Source organism: Oncorhynchus kisutch, unplaced genomic scaffold (genome assembly GCF_002021735.2).
Source record: "Oncorhynchus kisutch isolate 150728-3 unplaced genomic scaffold, Okis_V2 Okis06b-Okis10b_hom, whole genome shotgun sequence".
NCBI lineage: Eukaryota > Metazoa > Chordata > Actinopteri > Salmoniformes > Salmonidae > Oncorhynchus > Oncorhynchus kisutch.
Window position 1 is genome coordinate 2,808,526 of NW_022261983.1, and position 25,143 is coordinate 2,833,668.

Genomic DNA, 25,143 nt, shown 5'->3' on the forward strand with positions numbered 1-25,143 from the left:
ATTTAACCAGGTAGGCTAGTTGAGAACACCTTTATTTAACCAGGTAGGCTAGTTGAGAACACCTTTATTTAACCAGGTAGGCTAGTTGAGAACAAGTTCTCATTTGCAACTGCGACCTGGCCAAGATAAAGCATAGCAGTGTGAGCATACAACAAAGAGTTACACATGGAGTAAACAATTAACAAGTCAATAACACAGTGGAAAACAAAGGGGGAGTCTATATACAATGTGTGCAAAAGGCATGAGGAGGTAGGCAAATAATTACAATTTTGCAGATTAACACTGGAGTGATGAATGATCAGATGGTCATGTACAGGTGGAGATATTGGTGTGCAAAAGAGCAGAAAAGTAAATAAATAAAAACAGTATGGGGATGAGGTAGGTGAAAAAGGGTGGGCTATTTACCAATAGACTATGTACAGCTGCAGCGATCGGTTAGCTGCTCAGATAGCTGATGTTTGAAGTTGGTGAGGGAGATAAAAGTCTCCAACTTCAGCGATTTTTGCAATTCGTTCCAGTCACAGGCAGCAGAGTACTGGAACGAAAGGCGGCCAAATGAGGTGTTGGCTTTAGGGATGATCAGTGAGATACACCTGCTGGAGCGCGTGCTACTCTCAATCTGATTTGTGCTTTTAAAAAGGTACAGCTCTCAGATCAATAGTAAAAGCCTGTTGAAACCTGCATTGCTTGCTCAGTTAAGATTGGTGTTTTATGTTCCTGACATTGTACAGTTCATCTGTGGATAGAAAAAAGAACGAGGCTGAACATGAATTGCAGCTTCTATTGAAACCAATAAATAAAACATAGAGAATGAATACATGAATACTGACACTTTGTATGTGCTATTATGCCTATGCATTAGATTTGAGATGTGATACGTTTTACACTTGTCTTGCCTGAAAGAGAATAAACAATAGGGAAGTTGAAGGGAATCAGACACACAATAGAACGACAGACAAAACATGCACAAGCCAATGAACAAGAGGTTTTACCCCAATTTTATTTATTCTCATTCATATTAACAACTTTATGTTGACTGTTGGATGGAGACTGAAAGAAATATAGAGAACAGAGTACAGGTGTGTGTATGTGTGTGTGTGTGTGTGTGTGTGTGTGTGTGTGTGTGTGTGTGTGTGTGTGTGTGTGTGTGTGTGTGTGTGTGTGTGTGTGTGTGTGTGTGTGTGTGTGTGTGTGTGTGTGTGTTTTATTGTTATTACAGCAAGGCTCAATAGTAGTCCTGTTTAGAACATTGAAAGCACATTAAAGCTGTTGAGTCATAGAAAAGATGTGTTCCTCTCCCTCTACGTTCATCACTCTACAGAAAGAAACAGGAATGTGTTTTCAGTTGTCACGAATATTACCGAAGGTGGCTCCCCTTCTTGTTCGGGTGGCGCTCGGCGGTCGTCGTCGCCGGTCTACTAGCTGCCACCGATCCTTTGTTCTGTGTTCGTTTGGTTTTGTCTAATTGGTTTGACCTGTTTATTGTTTGGTTGTTAGGGTGGGGTTATTTAAGTTCATTTAGCCCGCTTCTGTTTGTGCGGGCTTGTTCTCCTGTATGTCTGAGAGGTGTTAGTGGTTTTTGTTGGGTTTTCTCGCTGTCCTAGTATTTCACATCAGGGGACTATTTTGTTTTATAGTTACACCTGTTTTGGGTATACTATTTTTGTTCCTGTTAATTTTTGGACATTAAAGCGTGTTTTTCCCGAATCCTTTGCTCTCTGGGCCTGACTCCACACCCATTCACTCATTGACTGTTACATCAGTGTATTAAATGGTATCCCAGACAGGAACAATGGTATCCACCTCCATGAGTAAAAAGCATCACCGATGCAACAAACTATCAAAGTATTTTTCCATCATCACATCTTGTTTGATATATTATTCTATTAAAATATGTGATGTGAATTCAGCAATACTCTCTCTATAAATGGTTTGTGTTGACTTTTGTATATACATTTTCACATTTCAAACCACCACACGTTTGTTTCCAACTGTAACAGATGAGTAAGAACAGAGTTAGAACTACTCTCAATGGTGCCACAATGATATCAGCATTTCCTGTTTACGGTGGCCCCTCAGGGACAAACATCCACTTTGAAATCCCCCGCCCATAGTCCAGTTCTCTTCCTCACAACAATGGCAATAAAGCAGTGAATCCTTGAATCTCCAAACCTCAAGGGGTTGAACTGTAGAAACTATAATGGAATATTTCCTGAGAAATCAAAATGGAAGAGAAGTTTGGAGGACAATGATGCCATGTATGACTGGAGCTCCAGGTTACAGATGTGGATTGTCACAAGGCCTCTCGAGAGATGGCTCACTTTCTTTTCTCCCAACCTTCAGATCAACTTCTCTGTTCTGCACTGGATGGTGGAGATCTAGAAAACATCTACCCAGACAGAGAGCAGAAAGACAGGTAGGCAGGCAGACAGACAGACTTTCAGCCAATTCATTCTCTGTTGGTCCTCGATCCTTATCCAACCAGCTGCCTGGCTGTTGAAAAGATGAAAGACGTCCTGTGCTCTCTCAATTCCTGGGCGAGTCGGCTTTTGTTAGCTGCTCTTTTGCTGTGACCAGTGCCCCCACAATGTCAAATCTCAGTAGGGTTTTTGATTAGAACACTGAAGGAAGGGGACTGACATAGAAATAAATAAAGATTGCAGAATGTCCATAGGTGTTCCACTGACATCATCAGGTCGGCCATATTGGACTGGACTCTATGGGGACTGAGCAGTAGGAATGATCTTTGACCCAGAGATGTCATGAGATGAGATGGGGATGAATTGAGGTTGCTATAGGATGAAGGGTATCAGAGATAAGTTTTAAGACAGCTGGTTAGACTTAGCAGTTATGGATGAAATGTCATCAATCCAGTATCAATTTAAAAAATAATTAAACATACACTAAGTTTACCAAATATTAGTAACACCTTCCTAATATCAAGCTCCACCCCCTTTTGTCCTTTTGAACAGCCTCAATTCGTCAGGGCATGGACTCTATAAGGTGTCGAAAGCATTCCACAGGGATGCTGGCTCATGTTGACTCCAATGCTTCCCACAGGTGTCAAGTTGCCTGGCTGGTGGACCATTCTTGATACACACTGGAAACTGTTGAGCATGAAAAACCCAGCAGCATTGCAGTTCTTGACACAAACCGGTGTGCCTGGCACCTACTACCATCAAAGACACTTTTGTCTTGCACATTCCCCCTCTGAGTGGCACACATACACAATCCATGTCTCATTTGTCTCAAGGTATAAAAATCATTCTTTAACCTGCCTCCCCCCTTCATCTACACTGATTGAAGTAGATTTAACAGGTGACATCAATAAAGGATCATATCTTTCACCTGGATTCACCTGGTCAGTCTATGTCATGGAAAGAGCAGGTGTTCTTAAAGTTTTGTACATTCAGTGTATGCACATTCAAAGGTGCTATTTCCCTTCTAAACTTGAAAATGTACAACAACACATTCTTAATCCGGAAATTAGCAGTTGTTTGGATGTGTTTTTTTATTTTTATAACAGATGGTCATTTAACAATAGAAGTGTCTAGAATTAAATGACTATGGTTGCAGGAAAAAAAGGGGCATGATATAACATAACTCTAACCCCTAACCTTAACCCTCACCTTAACCAAACCTCTAACCTAACCCCTTACCCTAACTACAACCAATTAAGTTTAACATGGGTTCGCTGGTCAGTCATGTCCCTTTAGTTTTTCCCAGATACAAAAGAATGGCTTTGTTGAGAACTCAATCCTCAATCCTTATTTCTCTATTAAACTGACAGTGACACACAGTAGCTACTAACAGATAACACAGAGACACAGAGCTCTACTCCAGTAGGCTATACAGTAGCATGCAAAGGTGACAGAGGGCTTCAGGTTGGACAATACATTTAGCTGAACTACGTTCGATACCTAAAGCAGGTAAAATAGTGTGAAATGTTGTACATTGAACAATTCACTCAACAGTTTCCCAACACACATTGGCAATAAAAATCCATCAACATTCCACTCTCTTCTCTTTTACGCGGTTCAAGGACACATTTTAAAGGGAATGGTTTTCTTGTATGTAGTGTACGACACAAACAATGATGGTGACTAGTCTGTTGCAGTCAAAAAGCACAAAGGAACACCAGGAAAGAAGCAAGCACTCTTTATGTCCAGTGACCCTTAGAAACCATGTCACGGGCAACATTTTCTAACCTTATATCTCTGTCCATGTCCTCAGTCCTCGTCCTCATGTTGTTTTTCACTGAGGAGGGGCTTTGTCTTTTCACTGGCTCCGTCTTTCCCTGGAACTACGGACTCTGACTCTGATTCTCCAGTGTGACAGGCTACCATGGGGTCCCCTATCCCCAAAGGCCCACCTCCATCCTCCATCCACATCAGGGGGGCCTCCTCACTCCACCGGCCCGTCTAAAGCTCTTCTCACACTGGCGTGGTGCGCCGGTTGACCCCGTCCTTCAGGTCATTGGGGAAGCAGTTGTGCAACTGCAGGAAATCGCCTGAGCCGTGCTCGGGGCTGTATGCGTTCTCCGTCACGCCCCCTTTCAGACCCCCCTCACGGGTCAACGTGTACATGGTCAATTCTCCCAACGGCCCCGTTGCTGAGGTCCCACCCTTCAGCCTCGCCGGCGAGTGCTCCTGCGAAGCGTCAGAGGAGCGGGAGCTGGAGTGGGGCGTCCGCCGGCGGAAGCGGTAACTGGGTATGCGTGAGTAGGGTGAGGAGGAGGACATGGAGCGGATGAAGTCGCGGTGAGCGTGGAAACGGACCTCCTTGTTCTTCTCGATGTAGATGTTGACAGCCAGGACGGCCACCATCTCGGCCACAATGAAGGACAGAGCTCCGAAGTAGAAGGACCAGCCGTAGCTGTAGGTGTTCTTCTTGTCCTCATCCCGCTTGTCACTGGGGTCGCCGGCGTTGCTAGAGATGTAGACAATGATGCCAATGATGTTACTCAGGCCTGAGAGAGTTATAGAAAGACCGAAACACAGAGAGAGAGTGTATATGAGGGAGACACCGAAACAGAGACAGAGAGAGACAGAACATCAGATAATCTCTCAGCCCCATTGGTTTTCCTATCAGACTTCAGCCCTGACTTGAGGAATGTGTAATCAGGCCTCTGGATAATACTAGTCATCAGTCAGAGATCCCAGAACACATCTTCTCTCTGGTCTGATAAGTAATGAACAGTCTTAATGATCGGTGCCACTGACCTCCCCAGCCCTAACACACTGCTCTAATGTACGTAGAGGACAGCTCATGGCCTTCTCAGCCTGCGCTGTGAATGGACTTCACAATTCAGACCGAGCACAGGTAACTGATGAGGGTGTGTGTGTGTGTGTCAGGCCCTGAAGGGTGTGTGTGTGTCAGGCCCTGAAGGGGGCGTGGCTTACCTGCGGCTACGAACAGGATGCCGGCACTAAGCAGGATGCTGTTCCTGTTGCTATAGATACGTCCCACGGCCAAACACAGCCCCCCCAGCATCAACAGACAGGTGCTGAGGATAGGAAACACACTGGACGCCCGCACAATACCTGGAATAGAGAGAGGTATGGTTAGTCACACACACATGCCCACACACACACTCACACATGGACACACACACTCACACACACTCAGGCACGATTAACAGTCAGAGGAAAAACTCCCTGCAGCTTTTTTCTGTACACACTGAGTGCTACTGTGGGTTTTAGATATTGAATAAAATCACTCTTTAAAGTCTATTGTCTTGGGGGAATATAAGAAAAAATACCCATAACTTTAAATGACGAGCAGTAACAACAGTTAGGATTACTACACACACAGTTACGAGGTCTGAACATTTATTAGAAGAGAAGTGAAGAAGAGAAGAGAAGAGAAGAGAAGAGAGGAGAGGAGAGGAGAGGAGAGGAGAGGAGAGGAGAGGAGAGAAGAGAAGAGAAGAGAAGAGAAGAGAAGAGAAGAGAAGAGAAGAGAAGAGAAGAGAAGAGAAGAGAAGAGAAGAGAAGAGAAGAGAAGAGAAGAGAAGAGAAGAGAAGAGAAGAGAAGAGAAAAGAAAAGAGAAGAGAGGAGAAGAGAGGAGAAGAGGAGAAGAGAGAAGAGAAGAGAAGAGAAGAGAAGAGAAGAGAAGAGAAGAGAAGAGAAGAGAAGAGAAGAGAAGAGAAGAGAAGAGAAGAGAAGAGAAGGACAGGAGAAAAGAGAAGGACAGGAGAAAAGAGAAGAGAGGAGAAGAGGAGAAGAGAGAAGAGAAGAGAAGATAGGAGACAAAAGGAGAAGAGAGAAGAGAAGAGAAGATAGGAGACAAAAGGAGAAGAGAAGAGATGAGACGAGACGAGAAAAGAAGTGAAGAGGAGAGGAGAGAAGTCAAGAAGAGAAGAGACAATGACCACTCACGCAGGAGGTATTCTGAGCTGTCTGTGTCATAGTCGTTATCATCTGGGAAGTGGTTGATACGGTAACAGCTCCCTACGTTAATCCCTGCAGGACATTGGAAGAAACATTGCATTGCATTTACACACAGTGACTGAAACAGCTGAGGAACAGACCTCAGTTATTAACTTACATCGTCGATCAAATCAAATCAAATGTATTCATAAAGCCCTTTTTACATCAGCAGATGTCACAAAATGCTTATACAGAAACCCAGCCTAAAACCCCAAACAGCAAGCAAAGCAGATGTAGAAGCATGGTGGCTAGGAAAAACGCCCTAGAAGGCAGGAACCTAGTAAGAAACCTAAAGAGGAACCAGGCTCTGAGGGGTAAACAGTCCTCTTCGGGCTGTGCCGGGTGGAGATTATAAGAGTGAATGGCAATTAAGGCTAGATCGTTCTTCAGTCACAATGGTTGTAGATGGTGCAACAGGTCAGCACATCTTCAGTAAATGTCAGTTGGATTTTCCTAGCCGAGCATTCTGAGGTCAAGACAGTAGGTGCGGTAGAGAGAGAGTGAAAGAGGGAGGGAGGGCACTAGAGAGCGTGAGAGAGGGTCGAAAACAGTAGGTCCGGGACAAGGTAGCACGGCTGGTGAACAGGTCAGGGTTTCATAGCCACGGGCAAAAAGGCAGAAACTGGAGCAGCAGCACAACTAGGTGGACTGGGACCGCCAGGAGTCATCAGGCCTGGTAGACCTGAGGCATGGTTCTAGGACTCAGGTCCTCAGAGAGAGGGAGAGTGAGAGTGAGAGGGAGAGTGAGAGGGAGAGGGAGAGGGAGAGAGAGAGGGAGAGGGAGAGGGAGTGGGCGAGGGAGAGGGAAAGAGACACACACAGAGAGAGAGAGATACAGAGAGAGAGAGACAGAGAAAGACAGACACAGACAGACACAGAGAGCCAGAGACAGACAGAGAGAGGGAGAGAGAGAGGGAGAGGGAAAGAGAGAGACACACACAGAGACAGAGAGAGATACAGAGAGAGAGACAGACACAGACAGACACAGAGAGCCAGAGACAGACAGAGAGAGAGAGAGATACAGAGAGAGAGACAGAGAGAGACAGAGAGAGACAGACACAGACAGACACAGAGAGCCAGAGACAGACAGAGAGAGACAGACACAGACAGACACAGAGAGACAGAGACAGACAGAGAGAGGGAGAGAGAGATGTAAGAATTAGAAGGATCATACTTATTAAGTTCACACAGGAAACCAGACAAGACAGGAGAATTTTACCAGATAGGACAGACTGACCCTAGCACCCCAGCACATAGACTATTGCAGAATATACACAGGAGGCTGAGACAGGGGGGTCAGTGAATATGATCAAATTGGGGTTCTAGTCAGGATTCTAGCAGTTGTGTTTAGCACTAACTGAAGTTTATTTAGTGCTTTATCCTGGTAGAGTACAGCATTGCAGTAGTCTAGTGAAAACAAAAGTGGTCCTACAATGGAACCTTGACGAATATTGAAACCTACAATTGATTTGTCAGAGGACAAACCATCCACAGAGACGAACTAATATCTTTCTGACAGATAAGATCTAAAGCAGGTAAGAACTTGGCCGTGTAGAGAAGGTTTCCAACCTCTCCAAAGGAATGTGGTGATCGATGGTGTCAAAACATGGTACTACAGTCTAGAAGCACGAGGACAGAGGCAGAGCCTTGGTCTGACGTCATTAAAAGGTCCTTTACCACCTTCACAAGTGCAGTCTCAGAACTATGATGGGGTCTAAAATCAGACTGGAGCATTTCGTATACATTATTTGTCTTCAGGAAGGCAGCTTTTATTTTAAATGCTTGAGAGGAATGAATGGGAGATTCGATATAGGCCGTTAGTGGGGGGGGGGGGGTCAGGCTTTGGCATTTTCAGGAGAGGCTTCGTTACTGCCACTTGTATTGAGTTTGATACAAATTATGTTCAACATAGGAGGGCCAAGCACAGGAAGTAGCTCTTTCAGTGGTTTAGTTGGAATAGGGTCCAGTACAGTGACGTGTATTCATGGCTGCCATTTTATTCTTTCAATTTGCAACAGGCTGAATGTATCTCACAAGAGAAAGCCTCTGAGCGACACAGAGTCTCTCTGTTTCTCTACGTGTAGGTCGACTATCTGATGCTGTCTGGTCCAAGACAGCAAGCATCTGGCCTCCATTGGCAAAAATAGTATACAAAACTAGCCAATCATTGTTGAGCTGAACTGAGCGACCTCAGCTGTGCATGGTCCAGGTGCATTAAAAAAGTGTTAACTCCTATCAAATACCATTGAGAGCATACGTCACTGACAGAAACACTTTAATTGTTGCATTTTGTTGTGTTGTTTTCCTCCGGTAGCTAGCTAGCCAGCTAGCTAAAATTGGCCCTTTCCTAAATTAGCCATGGATGGAGACAGGGATTTGGAGTTTGTTTTTACTTAATTCTCCGTACTGGCTAATGATTAAAAGGATGGAATTTCAATATGTAGCTAGATGTAGAAGGCTAATGTTAACTAGCTAATGTTGCCCACAAATGGAAGTTAGGCTAGCGAGCAAGTATTTTAGCCAGGTAGCCTAGGACAAGAAATAATAGTGTGTACTGTATGACAGAGCACTAAGCTGTTTCGTGAACATTAAAGAGAGCAGGATGGCATTGGAGTTTCTCTACAAGTAGGGTGAGTCAACATGTTTTTCTACTTGCACGAACACAGAAATCAGAACCATGGACAGCCACATCATATTCAGATTACGTTGATTGGACTAAATCGTTTTTGGTGTCTTTTAGTTGTCTCTGTATTAGACTAAGCAGAGGTGATTTGATGGTGTTGAAATGTTGAAGTGTAAATGGTGCTGGAATAGTGGAGCTTCTGTTTCCTTTGTGACTTGCAGTAACTCTCTTTGGTTCTAAATCAATAGTTGTTTAGTGGTCCGAAAATGTCAGAAACATTAACTTGCTTGACCATGCTGTAGGTCATGTAACTATCTGTTACTGTACATGGAATATACTTTGTGGACTTCACTGGACAGAGGTGGCTTCCTTAGTGATTTTACCCACACACTGCTTCTGGTCCAGTCAGCAGCTGGAAGGTTTAGAGGCCATGACTATTTTCGTGAATGTGTCGAGAGATACAGGATAAAATAACTTGAGTGTCTCCATTGATCCGAGGTCCTGGCAGTTCTGTGCAGACAGAACAACTGAGTTTTGGAGAAATAGGCAGATTCAAAGAGGAGTCCGTAATATACTTTCTAATGATCATGATCTTTTCATCTAAGAAGTTAATGAATTCATCACTGCTGAAGTGAAGGCCACCCTCTCTTGGGGAATGCTGCGATTTAGTTAGCTTTGCAACAATATCAAAAATACATGTTGGATGGTTTTTATTCTCCTCCATCAGGTTGGAAAAGTAGGCTGATTGAGCAGCAATGAGGGCTCTTCAATATTGCACAGTACTTTTTATATTTACACACAGTGTGTGAAAAATCTGAGGAACTGACCCCGGTTCATTTCTTACACATTAGACTAATACAGTACTTGAAGATAAGGGCCCCAGGGGGACAATATAAGAGAATAGAAAATGGCATCTCATTTAAAAAATGTATTGCCTTCCTCCTATTGAAAAGCTCTAGATTCTCATAACTTAGTGATGAATAGCACTGTAGGACACATATTTTATTCACCCACTATAACAAGCTGGTTAACACTGAGATATTAATCCACTATAGCAAGCTGGTTAACACTGAGATATTCATCCACTATAACAAGCTGGTTAACACTGAGATATTAATCCACTATAGCAAGCTGGTTAACACTGAGATATGAAGCTCATGGAGAGCTTGTTCAACTGAACTTCATCTTCTCCTCGGAGGCAGAATACATTATTCCATTACTCCCCCTCTTGGTTCGTTACACTGGTGTCAGAAGTGGGTTTGGGAGGAAATGGAAAAGAATATGAGGAATGGTTTGTCCTCAGATCTAGATGGACCCATATATGTGTTCAACACGACAAGGTGATGTTTGTCTCACCTCAACCCATTATCTTCTCCCTATATTGGCTTTAGATAAAGCAGCAAGCAGCCGATGAGAACCTCATCTAAGGTGAGGTGAGGCAATGGTTATTGGTTATGACTTTCAAAAAGGTGCAGTCAATGCCCTGCGTCTCTCTGGGGCTTGCAAATTAAGATTCCAGCTCATTGCACAACACATAAATCGTGGGCCACCACAAAGCCAATTTGAGTTAGATGCTGGAGGAACAACACACACACACTGATATTACACCACAGTGTGATTAAGAATGCATTACCCAGAGGTATTTCGTGCATTTCAGTGCATGTCCAAATTCATCTGAGGTGAATCCCTGATTGGTTGAGCTCAGGGAAAACAACCACCTTACTGGAACAACAAAGGAGTGGGCTCTCTGATGGCTTTAAGTACCTGTCTGAGGGTGAGGGTGTGTGTGTGTGTGTGTGTGTGTGTGTGTGTGTGTGTGTGTGTGTGTGTGTGTGTGTGTGTGTGTGTGTGTGTGTGTGTGTGTGTGTGTGTGTGTGTGTGTGTGCGCGTGTGTGTGTGTGTGTGTGTGTGTGTGTGTGTGTGTGTGTGTGTGTGTGTGTGTGTGTGTGTGTGTGTGTGTGTGTGTGTGTGTGTGTGTGTGTGTGTGTGTTGGGTAGGGGAGAGACCTATTGCTGTAATATTGTACACACTCAGGGGAGGGAGGGAGGGAGGGAGGGAGGGAGGGAGGGAGGGAGGGAGGGAGGGAGGGAGGGAGGGAGGGAGGGAGGGAGGGAGGGAGGGAGGGAGGGAGGGAGGGAGGGAGGGAGGGAGGGAGGGAGGGAGGGAGGGAGGGAGGGAGAGGAGGAGGGGGAGGGAGGGAAGATGAGGAGGAGGGAAGAGGAAGGGAGGGAAGAGGATGAGAAGGTTCATGGATACATAATGTTGTTGTGGTATTGCTGTTCAGCCAACCAGCCACTTACCATCTCTGCCTTGGGCTGGGCTGGACTGTACCTGAGTTTATTTGCAGTGTTGAGCACAGCCAGCACTCAGCATTGTCACTGTCAACAGTTACTGTGGTGTGTGTGTTAGTGTGTTTGTGCTTGTGTGCTTGCTACATGTGTGCACTTGTGTCTTGAACGAATGTTGTAAGATTCCATGGACAACCCCTTTAACCATAGTGTTGTTGTGGTATTAACCATCTATTTCCTCACTCAGATCCCTAATGGCTGAACACCTGTGACAGGGTTGACGCAGTTTCCTCCCGACTGTATAAAAGCCTTATTACGTGAGTAACCACCAAGAAGGAACCTAACAGCTAGTCAGAGACCCAGGAGACCCTCTCTGTACACTCAGGGTGACTCACAGAGCAGGGGCCTTGAGACACACACATAGCCATTAACTGGGTCTGCTGTTTAATAAGGACCGTAAAATCACACAGTCTGTCTGTATGTTTATATGCCAAATAAACACCTCATGTAACTGATAATTGTCCCGAAGAAGAGCATCATTACCCAGTAGTGGTGCGTGGGTAAAATCCCGGGGGAAGCCAATCCCCCCAGAAAAGCCAGATTTCCACATATACTGTATGTTGTGATAATTGCAATGTTTGCTCTATAACCTGTTAGTTAATGTGCCTTGCCACCGTGATACACTATACTGTATATACAAGAGTATGTGGACACCCCTTCAAATGACTGGATTCAGCTATTTCAGCCACACCTGTTGCTGACATTTTGTAAAATGTTGTAAAATATCTGCCCTGCTAGAGCTGACCCGGTCAACTGTAAGTAATGTTATTGTAAAGTGGAAACGTCTAGGAACAACAATGGCTCAAGCGCGAAGTGGTAGGCCACATAAGCTCACAGAACGGGACCGCCGAGTGCTGAAGCACGCAGCCCTGGCCTGCACAGAGCCCTCACCTTTGGGAAGAATTGAAACACCGACTGTGAGCCAGGTCTAATCACCCAACATCAGTGACCAACCCCACTAATGCTTGTGTTGCTGAATGGAAGCAAGTCCTCACAGCAATGTTCCAGCATCTAGTGGAAAGCCTTCCCAGAAGAGTGGAGGCTGTTAAACCAGCAAAAGGGGGACCAACTCCATATTAATGCCAATGATTTTGGAATGAGATGTTCGACAAGCATGTGTCCACATACTTTTGGTCATAAAGGTTTAAAGGCAGAGACAATAAGAAGACAGAGGAGCAGAATAAATTCAACCACACCTTCGTTTCATCACAAAACCAGACAGTAACCTCTGTCCAGTGAAGTCCACAAAGCATATTGCATGTAACAAACAGTTACATGACCTACAGCATAGTCAAGAAAGTTCATGTTTCTGACATTTTCAGACTTCTAAATAACTATTGATTTAGAACCACAGAGAGTTACTGCAAGTTGCAAAGAAACAGGAGCTCCACTATTCTAGGACCATTTCAACTTCAACATTTCAACATCATCAAATCACCTCTGCTTAGTCTAATACAGTGACAACTAAAAGATTCCAAAAACAATTTAGTACAATCAACGTAAGCTAAATTAGATGTCGCAGTCCATGGTTCTAATTTCTCGCTGTGTGTGTGTGTGTGTGTGTGTGTGTGTGTGTGAGTGTCTATTTAAGTGGAAAAAACATGTTGACACAGCCTACTTGTAGAGAAATGCCATCCTCCTCTCTTTCATGTTGATGAAACGGTCTATGACTCTGTCATACAGTACACATTTTTAGTTTTAGTTTTCCTAGGCTACTTGGCAACGTTAGCTAGTTAACATTAGCCTTCTACATCTAGCTACATATTGAACTTCCATCCTCTCAGGCCGGGGCACAACAATGTATGAATTAATGGTTGGATCAGAATCACCGTTATAATCATTGGCCAGTACGGAGAATTAAGCAAAAATTAAGTAATCCTTATCTCCGCTCATGGTTAATTTAGGATATGGACAACGTTAGCTAGCTAGCCACTGAAGGACAACAACACAATGAGATGCAACAATTAAAGATGTTTCTGTCAGTGACGTATGCACTCAATGCGATTTGATAGGAGTGAAGCCAAATCCAAACTGGCTTCTTTTGACACTCAGTTTAGCTCAACGCTGATTGACTATTTTATCCTTTTTTTGTCAAGGGAGGCCAGATGATTGCTGGCTTCCCTTGTCTTTAATGCTACAGGTGGTAACAATGTCATCCTCTTTATGACCAGACCGCATCAGATAGATGGCCTACACGTAGAGAAACAGAAAGGCATTGTTTTACTCGCTCAGATGCTTTCTCTGGTGAGATATATTCAGCCTCTTTTGAATTGAAGGGAAACTACAAAAACACAGAGAGACGAAAGATAAATAATTTAATGTTTTCTTAATTTTGGGGGAAGCCTGGCTTCTCTTGGCATCCATGAAAACACACCACTGTCGTTACCAAGACAGTGTTTTGTTCTTTCTAACAGAAGATATGTTTGGACATGACAATGACATTACTAGAATGGACGTAATGGGTGAGCAGTCATTTATTTATGTCCAGCATTTCCCCTCTCTTGCCTCTTCCCTCCTCACCCATTTCATCTCATCCCATCCCCCGTCCCTCCTCCAGAGCGTCTCACTCAGACTCCAGCTCCAACCTCCCCAGTCTGTCTGCCGCCATGGCCCCTTCCACCTGTGTGTGTGTGTGTGTGTGTGTGTGTGTGTGTGTGTGTGTGTGTGTGTGTGTGTGTGTGCCGGTCTGTCTAGGGGAAGAGGGAAAGAGAATATTGCATCTGATTTGTAATCCGATTAGAGACTGAGGCTCCTGGGCTTGTGATTTACGAGCGGTGGTTATCAGTCTAATGTCTAAGGTATGTGTGTGTGTGTGTGTGTGTGTGTGTGTGTGTGTGTGTGTGTGTGTGTGTGTGTGTGTGTGTGTGTGTGTGTGTGTGTGTGTGTGTGTGTGTGTGTGTGTGTGTGTGTGTGTGTGTGTGTGTGTGTGTGTGTGTGTGTGTGTGTGTGATCGAGAGAGCAAGAAAGAGACAGACAGACAGACAGACAGAGAGTGTGAGAGAGAGACCAGTCCCTGAGCCCTTCCTGGGAGACCACCGCTGGGCACATCCTCTCCATGGCAACCCCAGTTCTGTTTCAACAGTCTGATTTCCATAATGTCTCTAAGGATGCCTTTGACATCTTCATTGGCAACCACCGACAGACAGCCTGTCACATGGCTCCCTATCAACAGCCCCCTAACCCCTCAAGAAATATATCCCCCAACACACACACATCTGTCTATACCTGTTGTTTACGAAGCATGTGTCAAATACCTTTTGATTTGAAACACAAAACACAGATATGACATAATGTACCCCCACACACACATGCATGCCCTGTGAGTGAAACAGCTATCACAGCACAGCATTGCTGTGGGTGACAGGGTGATGTACTTTGCCATTATTGTGAATTAACTCAGCTCAGCCAATAACGCGAGAGCCTCAATGGAATAGACCAATCGCATTACAGTATCACAGCATCATATCCTATACTCTCTCAGCTCTCCCTGGTGTCTACCCTGCCTTTTTCCTATCCTCAAGACATATCATCTCTCCAGTTTAATATTTTAATGGGAAGATTAATTAAGGATACCCTCCAAATGAACATCAATACATATATCTGTAATATATAGCATCATTAATACAGCCTGGGGGCAATAATGCAATGGTACATGAGGTGGCTGCATAGTACAGTCAGTGAATGTAAGGCAGAGTCCCACATGTTATCTTATTTCCATTATAGTACACTACTACGCTACTTTCAACCAGGGACCATATGGCTCTAGTCCAAAGCAATGCACTATATAGGGAATAGGGTGCAATTTGGGACTCAGCCTTACATTCACTGACTGTACTATACAGCCGCATAGTATACCATTACATCATCAAAAGGGGCCAGTGAGGCTGTGGGTTGGAGTCTATATCAGGGGGAGTAATCTGGTTTTATATAGCTGTAAACAGATAGGACACTGTTCCCCAGCCTATAAAACAACCAGACACTGTTCCCTGGTCCTCTCAGGTGGCAGCATAGAAATGTAATTGCTAGAAGGGACAATTATTCTGTGATGGGTGGTCCAGCTCCCAGCGGCCATATTAATCTGTTTCTATGGTAGTATAGGCAGCTGGGAGTGCTGAAGGCTGGGATCGCTAGGGGTGCAACTTAATAGTCCAGACTGGCTTCCTCTCCTTGTCTCCTTTCCTTCATCTTCACCAATGTGAATACCGGGGTGCATCTCAATAGGCTAAAGTGGCTTTCTCTCCTTGTCTCCTTACAATGTTATAAAACTGGATAGGTTAAATTCAAGTCACCGGTAAGGATCCTCCAATTCACATTCAAACCTGTGTTTTCAGATCAGTACAACTGAATGAGAGCAGGTAAGGATGAGGTGAGGAAGCCACTTTAGACTATTGCGATGCACCCAGCATCTCCATAGATGCAGCCCACCCACATAATAAGCTGGCTCTTTGGTTTGGGCTTCACAACTAAATATAGGAATAAATTAATCATTCAGTAATGATAGAGTTTGAGTGGCAGTTCACCGATTGAAATGTCACCCGAGTGTAATTTGTAACACATGTAACCAAGCAGCGCTCCGCCTGATTTTGTACTCCATTGGCCTATAGTTAGTCATCAGGGTTCAAATGTTATGGCGTTGTCCCCTTATTGGCTCAATAGACCCCCATATAAACTCAGCAAAAAAAAGAAACGTCCCCTTTTCAGGACCCTGTCTTTCAAAGATAATTCGTACAAATCCAAATAACTTCACAGATCTTCATTGTAAAGGGTTTAAACACTGTTTCCCATGCTTCGGTACATCCGATCGGTACATCCGAACATCACACCTGCGGGACAGGTACAGGATGGCAACAACAACTGCCCGAGATACACCTGGAATGCACAATCCCTCCATCAGTGCTCAGACTGTCCGCAATAGGCTGAGAGAGGCTGGACTGGGGGCTTGTAGGCCTGTTGTAAGACAGGTCCTCACCAGACATCACCGGCAACAACGCCGTCTATGGGCACAAACCCACCATCACTGGACCAGACAGGACTGGAAAAAAGTTATCTTCACTGATGAGTTGCGGTTTTGTCTCACCAGGGGTGATGGTCGGATTCGCGTTCATCGTCGAAGGACTGAGCGTTACACAGAGGCCTGTACTCTGGAGCAGGATCAATTTGGAGGTAGAGAGTCTGTCATGGTTTGGGGCGTCATCGGACTGATCTTGTTGTCATTGCAGGCAATCTCAATGCTGCGCATTACAGGGAAGACATCCTACTCCCTCATGTGGTACCCTTCCTGTAGGCTCATCCTGACATGACCCTCCAGCATGACAATGCCACCAGCCATACTGCTCGTTCTGTGCGTAATTTCCTGCAAGACAGGAATGTCCGTGTTCTGCCATGACCAGCGAAGAGCCCGGATGTCTGAGACCTGTTGGATTGGAGGGTGAGGCCTAGAGCCATCCCCCCCCCCCCCCAGAAATATATGGGAACTTGCAGGTGCCTTGGTGGCAGAGTGGGGTAACATCTCACAGCAAGAACTGGCACATCTGGTGCAGTCCATGAGTAGATGCACTGCAGTACTTAATGTAGCTGGTGGCCACACCAGATACTGACTGTTACTTTTGACCCCCCTTTGTTCGATGACACATTTGTGCATTTCTGTTAGTCACATGTCTGTGGAACTTTCATTTTCATTTTATGTCTCAGTTGTTGAATCTTGTTATGTTCATACAAATACTTACACATGTTTGATGAAAATAAAAGCAGTTGACAGTGAGAGGACATTTCTTTTTTTGCTGAGTTTAGAAGGACAGAAGAAGAGAAGAGAGGTGTAAAAGAGAGAAGAGTATGAGTGAGTGAAGCAAAGAGAAGAGAATAGAAGGAGATGGGTGAGGAGGGGCAGCGCTGAGGGCAGCATGCAAGAGGAGAGGAGAGGAGAGGAGAGGAGAGGAGAGGAGAGGAGAGGAGAGGAGAGGAGAGGAGAGGAGAGGAGAGGAGAGGAGAGGAGAGGAGAGGAGAGGAGAGGAGAGGAGAGGAGAGGAGAGGAGAGGAGAGGAGAGGAGAGGAGAGGAGAGGAGAGGAGAGGAGAGGAGAGGAGAGGAAAACAGAGGAGAGTAGAAAAGTAGCAGAGCTGGTGGAAGTGTGAGCCCGGTGGCTAATTAGCACCCTTGTGGCCTTTCGGCTGACACATTTTAATTACAGACCTGTGGAACATGCTGAGAATGCCAAGCGAGATTCAAAATAAGCTAATTATGAGTGCAATAGTAAGAAAGGAGCTGTCCAGTGCTGAAATTAAACTAACAAAAGACAAGGGTTTGATTTCAGCACCGGACAGCTTCTTACTCTCTGCTACAGCTTATAGCATAGATGGCGGGATGCTGATGGGCGGGGATGCTGGACAAAAGGGATTCTTCTTCTGCTGACAAATGTATTCAAAGACTTACGGCACCACACACAGTGGACAGCCCTCAAGCTCTCTGCTCTGTCTGCGAATGGAACCAGTGATTGGAACACAAAGTGCTTGTGGAATAGTGATTTCCAGAGCACTAAATTATGAATTTCTGAAATTACAATCACAACGGAATAGAATTAAAGATGGCCATTGACCAATCTGAAGATAGAATTTGTTAAACAAGCCGCTAGGCTAAATGCTGCTTTTACATTTTTATCCCATGAATCTACATGTCAAAAGAATGAACACTTCCTGAGAAGAACACTGAGAAATGAGCTGTCCAGTGCTGAAATGAAACTAGCACAGAGGCTAATATGAACACATTAGTGGGCTGTGTTCATGCTAATAGGGCTTGCTTATGTGCTACTTTAATTTCAACACTGGACAGCTCAAGATTCACTCTGCTCAACAAGTGCTTACTGTCCCCATGTTTTAGATGTGTTACAATGTGTTTCGACTGTCTGGTGTCACAGCCGCTGACTCCCAGAGAGGCTACATATCTCACACTTAATGTACGGACCTTGAAGTTGGATTGTGAGGTCAGGTGACAAACAGCTTTTTGCACTGACTACACTATCAATTTCAAGTTTCAAGTTTTCATCACAGATAGAACTAGGAAGCCATATATTTCACCAGATGTATAAATGTGAAGCATCCGGTTGCCATTTTCACTCACTACCAAATATGGTGATGAGAGGAAGCCCAGTGGCCCACATTCTGCTAATTCTCTCATTGATGAAACATTTGATCTTCATACAGTTTTCTTTTTCCAAACTACAATCTATAACAATCAGAGTGGACTGCATATTGTAGATGTTACCCATTCCCAAAGTTTCAAAAAATTCCATTGTTTAGATTTAGAAGTAGTGCAAGGGCGAATTGCACACACGAACTTCACCGAGTAGGCATTCCCTAGCAAAATATGCAAATAAATATTGGAAAGGGCCAATAGGATCTCACTAACTCGTCCTTGGCTCTGCCCACCGCCTTGCTTGTTCTGCCCACTATGATTAATTTGCTCCAATGAAAACGACAGACTTTGGTCTATCTTGGGTTAGTAATAAAAACTCTTAGTTTATATTGTCACAAGTAGGCCTACAGTGAAATACTTTTCATGCTTTCCTTTCCCAACAATGCAGCAATCAAGAAGTAGTGTAAAAAATAAATACAAAGTCAAGTAGAACCAAAACACATGAGAATTAGAAACAAGTTCAACACGAGAAAGTGAGTAAGCTATATACTGTACAGTGTCAGTTCCAGGGTCAGTTCCAATACCATATTTACAATGTGCAGGGATACTGGAGTGAAAGGGGTAGATATGTATAGAGAGAGGTAAGGTGACTAGGCATCAGGATATATGATAAACGGAGTAGCAGCAGAGTATATGATGGCTATTTTAAGTTATGTTTTTATTGTCATGTGCACTAGTACAGTGAATTGGACTTTCTTGCTTGCTCTAAGATCTGGCCATGCGTCAACAACGCCTGGGCACAGTCTCATCCTCTTATGTTCTTATCTACTGATGATTGTCCCCATGACAACCGTGGGACACTTGTCCACTCAAATGGCGTCTGGTGTGTATGCTCTCTCTAATTCTCTCTTTCTCTCTTTCTTTCTCTCTCTCGGAGGACCTGAGCCCTAGGACCATGCCTCAGGACTACCTGACATGATGACTCCTTGCTGTCCCCAGTCCACCTGGCCGTGCTGCTGCTGCTCCAGTTTCAACTGTTCTGCCTGTGATTATTATTATTTGACCATGGTGGTCATTTATGAACATTTGAACATCTTGGCCATGATCTGTTATAATCTCCCTGTTTTCTTTAGGCTATTTATAGATCTAGCTGCATACTGCTCCATTCAGCTTTCAGCTATATAATAAAAATGAAACGTGGCTAAGCTAAACTATCCTAAATAAAAAAGACATACAGACTGGATTCTCTTTTCAGACTTTTATTTTGCTACATGTGTAAAAATAAAGGTTACAACTAAATCTTGTAAGGAAAAAAAAGTGTCTGTCTTGCTTGTCTTTAGGTGACAGAGGTGTACTGGCTGGACATCTCCCAGCTGTATGTGTTATAGTACACCTGTGGTGGCGCATAGCAGCCGCAGCAATAGGCCATGGGCTGTACAGTCGCCCATGTGTATGTCATCTGGATCTGCTCGCTGATATCATAACCCGATGTCTGCACCGACCCGGAGTCGGTTGCACGCGCTCCAGGGGTCTCAATGATCTCGAGGGTCTCTGAGATCTTGTTAGCTGCTGCGGCGGTGCCACGGTTACCAGAAGACGAGGCGATGGCCGTGGCGAGTCCATTAGCAATGGTTGTACCAATGGCAGCAGCGGCGAGGTCACAGTTGATGGCCGAAGCAGTAGTCACGCGGAAATCACCTGAGCCCAGCCGGGTCATGAGGTTCTGGATGGCTTTTGGAGCGAGTTTCTCCGCGGGGCTAGTATTGGGAATGGGGCTCCAATCCCCGGCCTCAGGTCGAAGGCTCAGTCCTTGGGCGGTCGCCACGGCTCGTTTCAAAAGCTCAGTTAATTGTCGAGACTTCACTCTCTTGTCCATTTCAATTGCCATCTTGATTGACAGGGTCACGGTGTCAACTAAGTCGATGTGGGTGTCCATGTCTGATGGATTTATGATGGTTGATGGACGATGCAGCTCTTTTTTAGGTTTTGGAACGTGGCGTCATAATGGATGCGAACATTTCGTCACACGTTTACATCATTCATACACATCAAGCACTGTTATCTTATTTGATGTCTTAGATTTTTTTGTTCCTGTTATGTTTACTACCGTGCTGTATGTTTACACTGAATATATAGGCTATTTGCAGAGCTGAAAGAAACGCCAGGGAATAGGATGTTGAAAAACGACGGGGATATATTAAAAAATCAACTAGGTTGTCCTAATTAGACTATCATGGCCTGTAATATATTTGATAGCCTACAAAACCACGGATGTGGTTTTCCACTTCCTCGGCCTTTCCTTTTCCAGCTGTTATTTTCCTATAGAAAGCAGTGCAATAAAACACTCATGCAATGACAGCACTGCGTGATAACCACATCAGATACTGCACTCCGGCTGCCAAGCCATTTGTTTTCTCTGATGGGCCTGTCCAAGCCACGCGAAGGGGGCCGAGCCACGCCTGACTTTCAAAAAATTACCTGCACCATGCGCTCGTGGATGTCTGTAGTGTGGAGCTGACATGGATAGATCAGGAAAGATTACTCATTTGTGTTGGAATAGGTGCTGAACACACAGAAACAGACATAGGCCTACCTTTTGGATTACATAAATGGATTATGCCACCGAAGCCTCGTGTAAAATAACCTGGCTAATCTTGGAAACTTTTCTAGTTTTTTCAAATTGATAGTGTGTTAAACTGTTGTCCATATTTATAATTTCAACAGTGTTGCTTATTAGCAAATACAATCACTATCAGGAGGCCAATATCTTGTAAAATGATGAGTTCTGGCTTTAGTCTACGTCAAACATTCTGGCCGCGCAGTTCAGCACCACCGACAGCTGCTCGAGCGCTATGCTCCGTCTGCGACTGGAACACAACAAAGTGCTTCTAGAATAGTGTCTTCCCGCGCACTAAATTATACATGTCTACTTGCTAGTGATATCCACAACCCTCAGCACACGTATTCTCAAACCATTACTGACAGGATTGAGGTCAGGAGTGACTGTGGGTTGACTGAAGGTACACTTGACTTGCAAATTGGGGTGGTAAGCCCTAAGGTCCCACGAAGATAAGACAACCTTGTCATATAGGCTAGGATAAATCCCAAAGCCTTGGAAAAAAACAAAACAAGTACAGGTTAAAGTCAGTGATTTGTTGGACAGCAATGCCAGCAGCTTTGTTTCACCCACTTAAGCTAAACCACCTCAAACTGTTACGGAACATTATGTTATTCAAGTAGAGTTTGATACAAGAACCTAAACCTTGAAAACGTCTTAATTCCAACGATTCTAAAAGGCTAACAGCAGTGGATGAATGGTAATATATTGTTGCCATTGCCTCCGCCTCTGACCAATTAGACTACGAGCCATGTAGGCCTATTGGGGGCTCTGGTCTATACACGACATATTATCAAAATACTTCACATAAAACTACATTAAGCAAGCATGTCTAGCTATACCTATAAAAAATATATGCATTTGTACATCTTTAATGGCATAAGAACATCATATTTGACTTTGCTTGGACAATGAGATCTCAGTACAGATTCCTTTTTATTTTTATAACCTAGTCTCTCATGTTTCCATAGCAATTAGAGAGACGTTGCCAAGCAACACCCTCAAATACAATAAAGACGTGAATGAAGGCAGAGCTCGTCCTGAAGGCAGGACTCATAAAGGTCCTCAGAGCGTCTTTAAGTTTAGGAAACAGCAACAGTATAGTGAAAATATCAACCAACTTCACTCTGTCAGTGATTTATAAACTTTTTAAACAAGTGTGTTGATTTACTTGTTTTCTCCATAATCCACTCATAGAATTATAGCGCCGCTTCAGATAGAAACATATTCCCTGTATTTAAACTAGATCATTCTTACGGCCAACACCTGCTGCGTTTAATGTATTTGTCATGCTCATATCACTGCCAAACAGTCCTTATTAAAGACTACCCTATTTACTCTCACCTTGTTTGGAGCGCGTAAAAACGCACCCTTTGACGGCGTTAAGTCTCTTCCTCTCTCTTAGCGAAGAGAAGCCAATACAGTTGACAGTAGAAACAAAACAGCCCCTCTATGAGACAGACAATTACCTTCTTCCTCCAAATATGTAACATGAAGCCAAATACTTCCCTTTTCAATATATTAGGCTACCCATAAGCACCCGTTCTCCACATGAACTCAACATGACTTCACATTACCAAAGTATAATAGAAAGAGTAACCTATTTCAGCTTGCCTTACCTTCAATACAACATATTCTCCACAGCCCAGAGTGCGTAAGATCTCCCCTTGCCTTCTTGGGTTGTGACTGGGTGTCATCCGTACTGGCATTGGTTGCGTTGCATATGTATGCCCGTGAGTACAGCCAGTAGTCCGTCCCGATGGCTATGGTCATGAGGCTGAAAGCGGCGAAAGCCCCCACGGTAGCCAGCAGTGTCTGAACCCCACGGTCACACCACGCCATGGCGCTTCATATTATTCAACAGAGCCCGGTCTACACACACCTGGAGAGCGTCACGGCGCGGCGGGTCATCTGGTCATACCGCATGTCCACTGCGCTTTGCTCGCCCCTCTCTCCTCTCCAAGGATCTGAGACGTGGGCTACGTGTTGACTATGGGTGACACCGGATCACAATGTTCACTTGGAGCTGTAGCGCTCACTCCGTGTGACAGCCAGCTTGAGTGATCCGAACGGGAGAGAAATCGGTGTCCACACTGATCTGACGCGCGCAGACAGCCCACATGTTTGGCCATTCATAGTTTCTGAATTGCCTGATATTTAACCCCAGGTTGATTCTATGTTCCTGGTTTGCTCCTGCCCTATATACCAACTTTTATTGGAATCAGAACCTGTCAATATCACTGATCTATGGAGAGATGTCACTAGGAAGGGAGGGGCTGCAGAGAAATAATGACAGTCAGGTATTGACATCTCTCTCTGTGGTCTACCTCTCAAGCCAGCTCAAGCCTGGTTCATGTGTCAAAGACATGGAGACCTGAATTATCATCCTAAACCCCAGATATCTGGCCCAAGATATCACCCAGATACGTGGTGCTTACCAGTATTGTCTTAGACCTACTCTCACTACTTACTGCTGCCCTCAATGCCACTGTAAAACGAAAATGGCAACAGTCACTCATTTTATTCTTGATTATAATTTAAGCTAAACAGACTGGCAATCAGGATAGCCCAAGCTCTCTGTACAGGCTGATAAAAATGCACTTAGATTTACTGAGTACATGTTACTGTCAAGCACACTATAAATCACAGCAGGCAGTAGGACACCACTGTTCTTCACATGTAGCCTGAGGCCTATATGCTATTATAGGTATTGATGAAACAATATTACAACCTCATGCCACATTAACCTTTGGAGAAGACTAGAGACAAGCCAATAAGACACAGCCTGCATCTCAAACGGCACACTATTCCCTTTTTAATTGCACTACTTTTGACCAGGACCCATAGGGCTCTGGTCAAAAGTAGTGCACTATATAGGGAATATGGTGCCATTTGAGATGCACAAAGAGCTACCTGCCTGTGCTAGCCAGCCTGTGACAATGAATGATACTGTATGTAGGCACAGCATATAACAAGAGGCAGTAAAAGTGACAGTGGCCAGAATTTACAAGCTATTGTCCCTCTGTGAAGGAGCTACAGGAAGCACCATCCACCCCTGAAGTCATGCTGGGCTTCTAATTGGTTGACTTCCACCAGGCCCAGTAGATGTAGTCTGGGGGTCAATAGTTTGTTTGTGTGTGTGTGTGCCTGACACGATGGTCGATCACTTACTGGAGTCTGAAGAGAGCCGAGAACAACTACCCATTGCAGCTGATGAGCGTTTACTATAGTCAATATGGAAGCAAACCCTGTGGCAACAGAGAGTCAGTTAATTGTGTGGCTGGCTGTAAGCTTTACAGCAAATTATTAAGGCCAGGAGTCTTTTATGACCATGTGACCTGATCAAGAAAAACTCCTGGGTCCTTATTCAAAAAGTGTCTCCGAGTAGGAGTGCTGATCTAGAAACAATTCCCCTGTCTGTGATAAGTAGATGGTTTTGTGTCTTTATGTCACTGTTGTCACACTCATAAGCATGTTCCCTCTAGGGTAAGTGTCCTAAATGGCACCCTATTCCCTTAATAGTGCACTACTTTTCACCAGGGCCCATAGCGCTTTATTGGGAATATGCTGCCATTTCAGAGTCTAATTCACCTTGGAGAATTGTTCAACTGAGCATCGCTTTTCATATAATCTATCCATTTATCCTCCACTCTTTCCTTCATTCTTTCCCATGTAGTTCTGTCCACCACACTCCCCAACATCTACTGTTCTATCCTCCTCCCTCCACCTCTCTCTGCTGTTGTTCTGTTCTTCAGTCGACCCCTCCCTAACTCAACCATACTCTCTGCTGTTGTTCTGTTCTTCAGTCGACCCCTCCCTAACTCAACCATACTCTCTGCTGTTGTTCTGTTCTTCAGTCGACCCCTCCCTAATTCAACCATACTCTCTGCTGTTGCTTCATACCACGTCACCCCCCTCCCACAACCATACACCCTGGTGTTGCTTCAAACCATACTCCCTGATGTTGCTTCATACCACGTCACCCCCCCTCCCACA

The 25,143-nt window shown here is 44.5% G+C and overlaps 1 protein-coding gene across 1 annotated transcript; it reads right to left on the reverse strand.

Annotated features, from left to right (window-relative positions):
• Positions 1-523: 523 nt before the first annotated feature.
• Positions 524-23,249, reverse strand: cacng4b (calcium channel, voltage-dependent, gamma subunit 4b). Its single transcript, XM_031813700.1, has 4 exons — positions 22,767-23,249; positions 6,382-6,465; positions 5,403-5,543; positions 524-4,969 (listed from the first exon to the last, which is right to left on the reverse strand). Exons 1-4 carry the CDS (start codon positions 22,987-22,989, stop codon positions 4,434-4,436), a joined length of 984 nt encoding a protein of 327 aa, XP_031669560.1. The 5' UTR covers positions 22,990-23,249; the 3' UTR covers positions 524-4,433.
• Positions 23,250-25,143: the final 1,894 nt, after the last annotated feature.

Bases quoted from the DNA above. Each gene is read 5' to 3' on its own strand.
- cacng4b (XM_031813700.1), bottom strand. From the start codon at position 22,989: ATGGCGTGGTGTGACCGTGGGGTTCAGACACTGCTGGCTACCGTGGGG. The intron at 6,466-22,766 runs GTAAGGCAAGCT...AATGTCCTGCAG, and splicing joins GAGAATATGTTGTATTGAAG to GGATTAACGTAGGGAGCTGT. The intron at 5,544-6,381 runs GTGAGTGGTCAT...TCTCTATTCCAG, and splicing joins CAGCTCAGAATACCTCCTGC to GTATTGTGCGGGCGTCCAGT.